General features: G+C 43.5%; 1 protein-coding gene across 18 annotated transcripts in view; it reads left to right on the plus strand.

Annotated features, from left to right (window-relative positions):
• MICAL3 (microtubule associated monooxygenase, calponin and LIM domain containing 3) overlaps window positions 1-8,179 on the plus strand; it is a 161,994-nt gene extending 153,815 nt beyond the window's left edge. For all 18 annotated transcript variants that reach the window (XM_040593961.1, XM_040593978.1, XM_040593960.1 and 15 more), the window contains 3 exons: window positions 2,073-2,172; window positions 3,118-3,191; window positions 3,276-8,179. In XM_040593961.1, the coding sequence (XP_040449895.1) occupies window positions 2,073-2,172; window positions 3,118-3,191; window positions 3,276-3,460 (359 nt within the window). In that variant the 3' untranslated portion in view covers window positions 3,461-8,179. The remainder of the gene's footprint in view (window positions 1-2,072; window positions 2,173-3,117; window positions 3,192-3,275) is intronic.
• The last annotated feature ends 19 nt before the right edge of the window (window positions 8,180-8,198 follow it).

Genomic DNA, 8,198 nt, shown 5'->3' on the forward strand with positions numbered 1-8,198 from the left:
CAGCGGCAGTGGGAGCAGTAACATCACACTAGAAAGTTTGTTTTCATTTGGTGGCTTCAATTTCTCTATTCCTCCTGAAAGATGTTTGGAAGATGGGGTAAGGGAAGACAATCTGCTTCCTTAAATATGACCTTTCAATTAGTATGTATGGATTAAAGGAATACTGTGTCTTTATAAGGACTGGTTTGCAAAAGCATCCTTGAACTTTAAAAACCAACAAACCTTAAGCTAGACCAGTTTTCCCTCATCTGTCTTGCTGAGTACATTCTTTAACTGTCCCAAATGGAGTTTGCTGTAGAGTTTCCATTGCCAAGGCATGGGGGAAGGGGTTGTTTATGTGTGTTCATGGTGTAATTTTGCTAACCACTTACTATGCTTTCCATGGTGCTCCCTCACATCAGTTGTCAGTGCTCCCTCTCCAACCCTCCCATTATTCCTCTGCTCGTTGGCTGTTTAAAAATACTTACGTATTTCATAGGTCAGTAGCGTTGTGTTTTTGGCTTTTTCTTAGAGGCATTTGTTTTCTATACATCCTGGCATCGGAAAGGATGGGGAGACTTCCCAGTGTTTTCATGGCGCCACAGCACTGGACATCTGCATGTACAGTCTCCCTCTCCTGTCGCCACATGGGCATATTGTGCAGAGATGCTCAGAAAGGAATGCTTGGAACTGAGCAATACACTGGTGTAAAGTCCACGGAGCCAGAGGCTCTTAGGGTGGTACAACCGGGTCTGGTATTCCCCAAGGGTCTGCTATTACAATTTTTCAAAGGCAGGTATTCTCAGCCCAAGCTAGAGTTCAGTAGGAGTTGTAGGCTCTCCTTTGTTTAGCTCCAGTGCAGCACTTCTCTGAGATCCTAAGGGTGGAGGCAGGGCACAGGTCTGAATTAACTAGCCATTAATATGCTGTTTGTGAAGTGTTTCCCAGAGTTCGAGTAGTAAGCTTGCTGCTTGATTGTCATTGGCATCAAAATGACTATTTGAGAGGTTTTACTCTTGATGTAGCTAGTATCTGTCCATAATAACAAACATAGACAGGGATGTTAGTTACTCTAGGATGTCTAACTTACATGCAGTGCAAGATGATAGGGTGCAGCAGCATGAAAATGCTGTTGAGTTTGATTTGAGGCCTTGCTCTTGCGTCCACTTCCACACAGGCAAGCACATTGCTACTGTCCTTGGTGGTGTCTGGTATAAGCCGCAGCAGGTAGTGTGGAAACAGTGGCCCAGACCAGGAGATTACTAGGAGTTTTGCACTTGATAGAATAATTAGATAATAATTTGGCTTTGGGAACAGCATTCTGCAATTTATTCTGCATAATTCCTGACAGATACGAGATTCATCAGTGGACTACTGAGTAACTTTAGGAGTTGGTTTTAAAATAAATGAAATGCCAACTAAGAGTTCTTTACTAGGTGGCAAAGGCCCAAGGTATTTTTATTCTGCTTTGGCATTAGCAAATGTGTCTGGGGATTTTTTTTCTTTCCAGTGCTGATGTGGAATACAGTAGTAGTTTGTGTGTTCATTGTGCAGAGGGGATCTTCAAGATGGATAGATATATGTGACTAGGAGAAGCAGTCAGAAAAAAATTACTTAGCTATTAAAAAAAGAGAAGACATTACTTTTGGCCAGTAAAAGAAAAGATTGAGGACATGCAATTGAAGAAAATAAAGGTAAAACACATGGAGTGGCAATCGAATCCATTTCTGATGAGCATACATTTAAGTAGCTGGCATGAGATCTATAAAGCTCTTCTAAGGAAAGGAAGAGTGAATACATACAGAAATCTGGGCTTTCTGGAGTAAGAGTGAGGAAGAAACAAGTAATTGTAAGAAAAGCAGAAAGCAAAAAACCAAACCAACCAAAAATCAGGCTCCAAAGAGAAGAGAATCCTTTTGGAGGTGACTTCCACTCTTCTGTGTGCTGTAGGCAAACTGAATTGGACCCGGCTTGGGAGTGCTCTGGCAGCATCTTGCTTGGCTTTCTTTGCACATTTTGCCCCATTGTGTTTTTGCAGCTTGTAAAGATTGCAGGGTGTTACCTTAAAACTTACCGGGTTTCTTTTTTGGCAGGCATGGGTAAGAAGGATGATCCCAAGCTGATGCAGGAGTGGTTCAAGTTGGTGCAGGAGAAGAATGCCTTGGTTCGCTACGAGTCCGAGCTGATGATATTGTGAGTGAACATGCAAAGCTTCGAAAGGAGGATGTCAGTAATGTCTTCTCTATAATGCCGGGAGGTCAGCAGTCTCTTAAGCTGATTCTTGGCTGAGAATCTAAGTACATTTTGGAAGAGGGGTAGAAGAAGGAATAATAGCAATAAGGAACGGAAGTGCCAATTATTTGTGCACGTGCAGAAGTATAGGTGTGTGTTTAAAGTTCTGAGGCCTTTCCAAGCTGTTCTTGGATAAAACATGTCTTGTTTATGCAGGTGTTTTAGAGCTATGCAGAAATAATGTGTGACTCCTGGGTTTGGTAGAGTCCACTTTCAAGTGTAGCCAAAAATTCAGTCACCTTTGCCATGTAGCCCTCTTCTCTGCCTGTAGTGGGATCCCAGTGCTTCTTGTTTGGGCTCCGATGATTAAAGGCTTTTTCCATGTTAATGAAATTGGGAGCTTTCTCAGTCCCCTTGCTATAAATTCACTGAAATGAATTTCTGAGAATGTCAGCTGACCCAGGCAGCAGGGAAGCTGATTGTCTTAGTGCCTGTGTCAGAAAAGCCCCAGGGTGTTGTCTGTGTTGGCATCTGAAAAGGCAATGGCCTGACCTGTCCCTAGTTGATAAGTAACTTTGTCTTTAGAGCAGGAAGTGGCAGGAGATACATAGAGGTATTGCTGTTTTGTTTGTTCCTGCACCAGTTTTAGATTTAATCCCACCCATACTCTGCTCAATTTCCTGTATTGCACTTCCTAGCTGAAGGCAAAGAGTCAGAGATGCTGAAAGTACATTTAAATCTTTTAAAAAATGTGTCTTTTAAGGTGTTTTAAGAGTTGTTCCAAAACAGATTGGTAAAATGCATAGCAGATACCTAGAAGGGGAACAGAAATTGAGACAGATGTGAAGCATTGTGTGGAGTATTTTAATATACCTGGAACTTGTATTTCTGATGTTTCCCTTTCAGTGCTCGGGAGCTAGAACTGGAAGACAGGCAGAGTCGATTGCAGCAGGAACTCCGGGAAAGGATGGCAGTAGAAGGTGAGAGCAAAAGGGAACATTTCATAGATGGTATGTGTGTATTTCTAGCCTTGTGTATGCTGATAGTTTTTGATATCTCTGTAGATCATCTGAAGACAGATGAGGAGCTCTCAGAGGAGAAGAGGATCCTGAACGAGATGCTAGAAGTAGTGGAGCAGAGAGATTCTCTTGTGGCTCTTCTTGAGGAGCAACGGCTTCGAGAAAAAGAAGAAGACAAGGACCTGGAGGCAGTTATGCTTTCCAAAGGTTTTAGCTTGAACTGGTCCTGAGCTTAACACATTTACCTCTGCTGGTCTGTGTTGTCCAGTTGGCCTACCCTGAGTTCGCCAGAATTACATGGATAGGAAGATGTTGAAGGGGAAACCTCCAAAGGGTCCAACGGCATGCAGGGATTTGGTTTGAAGCACTCAGAAGCCTTTTGATAAGTGCGTTCGTTCCAGAAGCTTAAGTTTTACATGTTTGCAAGCCAAGTTGAAGATAAAGAGTTGAGACTGTGGAGTCTCCTTGAGGTCCTATACAATGGACCATATTTGTGCGTGTGTGGTAGGAGGGAGATGAGTAATCCATGTGTGGGGAAGGAGGTTAAGGGAAGAAGTGCCCTTAACTAAACTGGATTTATGGCAGTCCGTTCCTTTCCCGGTTTTACTACATCAGTTCTAATAGAAAGGAGGGAAGTGGTAACCCTCTCTGGAAAACCACAGCAGCCTGTAGCAGCCTGTATGGTGGAGTCAGCTGTCCAAGAGAGCTCCAGAAGCCCAGGGCGACACCTTCTTTGATTTAGTCTTCCTCCCCACCAAAGAAACATGCAGTTGATCATTATGCATGGATATGAAGAAATATGAGACAGAGAAGATACTACTAGTATGTGTGATGGAACTCTCTGCCTCCTGGTTTTTAGAGAGAGGTGGGCATCAGAGGACACTCTCCCTATCATAGCCTCCTGAATCTTCATGTGAGGAAAAAAGGGGAGAAGAAGAGAGAGGGAAGATGCCCTCTGCTTTGCTACACACTGGAGAGACAGCTACTGCTCTGCTGGCCTTAGTCTTCACGGCCACGGCTCAGAGGCTGGTGGGCTTCCTTGTTCTGTTTTTGTTGTGACTGTTTTGACACTGGAAAATACTGACTGTGGGACAGTGGTAAGTGTGTGCTGGGGCGGGGGTGTTACCAGGTGGCATTCCCTGGCTGTTAGGCCCCTAAAAAGGGGAAGCCCTGAAGTGACCGAACCACCATTAAGACTTTTCAGTGTTTTATTTTTTTTCCTCTGTATTTTGTTTTTGCACATTGGAAACGAAGCTTAAGACCTGACTGGGCCCTCAGTCACTTTGACCCTTTTATGTCAATTAACTTATTTTTTTAATACTTGAAAGAAGATTCATTTTTGTATCTTTAGGAAAAAAATGGACAAGTCAAGTGATGGGTGTGTGTGCTTGCTGCATCCTACAACTTCCACTTCTAAATTACTGGACATTGTTACCTGTGGCTATTTATTAGTGTTCTTATTAATAATTCAATTGTTACACATATTTGATTATGGAGGAATTGTTCTGACTCTGTTAGAGAAAGACACTACTGCAGATTGGTCCCTGCTTCACAGCAAGGGCAACCTTTACTTACCCATGGATGCATCCTGCGTGAAGAGTTTTCCTTTATGGCAAAATTCTGAGCACTCACGAAGTTGTAAGAATCTATTTGTGTTCCTAGCATACTTTTCTTCTGCATCCCAGATACCCTCTGTTGGATTAATAAACCTATAATTTATTTAAATTTTACATTTTTATAACAAGCAAGCCAAAACTGTGAGGCAGAAATATCCCATGTCTCTCTTTCTCGTGGAAAGAGGGAACCCTCACACTCCTGAGATACAGCTAGAGGGACTTCCATGAAAACAAAAACAGCACATTTCCTGCTGCATCTGTTGGAAGAAGCTCCTTTTGGCTCAGCTAGTGAAGCTGCTGCTTTTCAGCCAGGAGAGTACTCATTGTAATTGTACGTTAACCAGTGAGCAGGATATGCATGAGCGGTTCAGCACCATTCACTGTTTGACGGATTCCCTGAACACACTATGTCCATAACTTGTCCGGCAGAGCTGAAATAGCACTGTGCATTGGGTGTGCATCCCATTCTTAATGGGATGTGTTAAGAGGTTTTCCCCCCTTGGGATGCTGACCGTGTTCTTGTTAAAGAAGTACTAAGCCTCCTCCTCAACGTCTTTGAGAATGCGTCCCATTCCCAAGCATACTCATACAGCATACTGACTCTCAGCTTGAATTACGCTGTTGGAGCGTATCACCCAAGCAGGGCTGAGCATCCTTTAATTTTTTTGCCCCAGGACAGAAGTTAGCATGGTTTCTTGCTACCTCCTTCAAAGAGGTTATCTGTAAGCCAGGGTCTACGATTTGAACTCACCTCTGGCTCGGGAGCATACCTGGGCTGAGGAAGAGTGGGTAGGACTGTCCCCAGAGGTTCTGAGTGGTGCTGGTTAACTGTGGAAACGTGTTTTTTCCGCCTCAGGTGTTTCCCCTTTATCCCCTGCTAAGGCATTACAACTTAAATCCAGATGATCACGAAACCAAGTCGACAGGCAGCTGCAGTGCTACTTCATAACTGCGCGTGTTAGCAAGTGGTACCTGCTATACCAACCTCGCAGGGCGTGGGCTTACCAACAGGATGTCCGGCAAACAGAAACCCCCCATTTGCCAGTGCGGGGGCCAGCTGCACGAGTTGAACTGGCAACAGCAGTTTGCACAGTCTGCATTTGAGGGGCCAGTGGAAGCTGGAGAGGAGGAGGGGAGACGGGGAAGCTAGATACATCGTGTTGAACTGCCTTGTGCAGAGAATTGGCCTCAGTCCATTTTATAGTGCGCTAGGTATACGGACCACATCAAACTTCACAAAATATCATTGAATGTGAGCTGTAGAACAGAAAGAAATCCTGAAGAAGAAATACCAGATTACTACTTTCCCTTTCATGCTGGGGGGTGCTGGCCCAATCTTTGCTATGCCGAAGAGTGGTATCACTTGAGGGTGTAATGCCCTACTGCACAGGAAAACCACGTATTCTAAACGTGAACTCTTTGGGTTATGCTGAAGGCCTCCAGCAGTGAGAGTGAAAATGAAGAGCTAACATCGCACACGCAAATTATTTGAAGATATGCGAAAGGGAATGTTAAAAGGCCTTTTTATATCAAAATGGTTGTAAAAGGCACAACTTGTATTTGCTGTTCAGTTGCACTTTAAGAATATGACTTGCATATCAGATACTGGGTTTTTTTACTATCTGAGTATTTTTAATTCAAATTTTGTATTTTTAAAGCTGAAGAAGGCTCTTGTGACCACAAGATTCCTTATTTGTATCAGAATCCAAGTAGGATGTTCTAGCTCTTTGTGCTGCCCAGGTGGGTAGCAGCACATGACTTGGCCATGTGCATTCAATGACGTGTGTCCATTTTGCGTATGAGGGGAGCAAAAAGGCCCTCAGCTTCCAAGAAGTGGGCACCAAGGGCACCTGTCCTCATGTGACACGGTCCGTACCAGGGGCTGGCCGCTTCCTCGCTGCACTAGGTAGGAGGAGAGCCGAGCTTAGAACCTAACCTATGCTCGTTTTGAAACGGGCACACTGAGGATGATGCGAGCCCTTCAGTCCCCGGCAGGGAAGGGAGGGGGACCACCTCCTGGAAACACCCGGGAGGCAAATGGGGATGAGGGAGTGAGGACCGTCAAAAAACTAATCTGCTGTTTTCACAGTACAATTTTTTTTTTTAAGTGTTCTGTTCCTTTTAACCATGTTTTCATTAGAACTCACAAATGGCTGTAAAATCCTGAGCTTCAAAGAATTAATGTGTGCGGAGGTGACAAGATGTTTCAGCTCCAACTTCCATACATATTCCTTCTTTCAGTTAACCAATGCCCCATGGTCTCGCTAGGGCATGTTACAAACTGCGTTGCTGAACATACTTTAGAGCAAACCGCAAGTTTTAAAAGTCAGTCCTTTTCTCTATCAGTCTCTGCATTTTATGTAAATATTTGTTTGTATGTAAAGACACCAGTGGATCCTTGGGTTACCCCCACAGTCAAGAATCTGAGTTTTGTGCAATGCCTAGGCCTCTCTTAGAACACGGTGCTTGCATAGAGCTAGTCACCACATTTGTGTGCACTCTGGTGGTTTTTAGTATTTTTATACATCCTAATCCTGAACATTATTAATTATTATAAGTGGTCTAGACTGCATGATCTAGAGCAGCCAGCAGTTCCATTTTCTTTCCAGCTGTTCCTAAAATGTTCACAGCTACACCTTGTTTGGTTAACGTTCTTTTCAAATGAGTTTTCAATTAAGTGTTTACACCACACACCAGTGGATGAGAAAGGTGTTGCATTATAAAATCTCCTGTATACAAACTGAAAAGCCACAGTATGGCTTTATGGGAATTTCAGTCATCACCATCTGCAATAAAGAGAACTCTAAAGCATACTAAAAACCAGCCTGTATATAGTTCACAGAGAAAGAGGTTGCTGGGTCTCGACCGTTGCAAAATAACAGAGATTAAAAGCTCTCCAGAAGTTCCTGCTTTTGGATTGCGGGGAGTACTGCTATAGGCAGGGTAGCCAGGTAGATGAGGATGTTGCTGAAAGCAGATGTGAAGGGGAAAATGCCATGTTCTGATGGCATTGCAGTAATTTAAATACTCTGTATCTGTGCGTGCATGCGTGTGTGTGTGGTCTAATCCAGGTGAAGGGATGTTCCCTTTAGTACGGAAGTGAACTCTGATATTCAGATTGTTCGAGGCTTTTACAGTTGGCATGTATGGAGTGTTAACAGAAAAGCGTATACCCGACCTGTAAAAAACCCCAATCTGTTCCAGCCTGTTTTCTTCTGTTTGGTTGTGTTTTATTGTTTGTTTTTATGCACAACTGCTTTGTTGGTGTTGAGTTTAGCACCTCAGATGGCCAACTGAACTAAAAAAAGAAAAAAATAAAGTCATTATTTTTTCTTTTTGTTGGTGGAGTTAC

Source organism: Falco naumanni, chromosome 5 (assembly GCF_017639655.2).
Source record: "Falco naumanni isolate bFalNau1 chromosome 5, bFalNau1.pat, whole genome shotgun sequence".
NCBI classification, from domain to species: Eukaryota; Metazoa; Chordata; class Aves; order Falconiformes; family Falconidae; genus Falco; species Falco naumanni.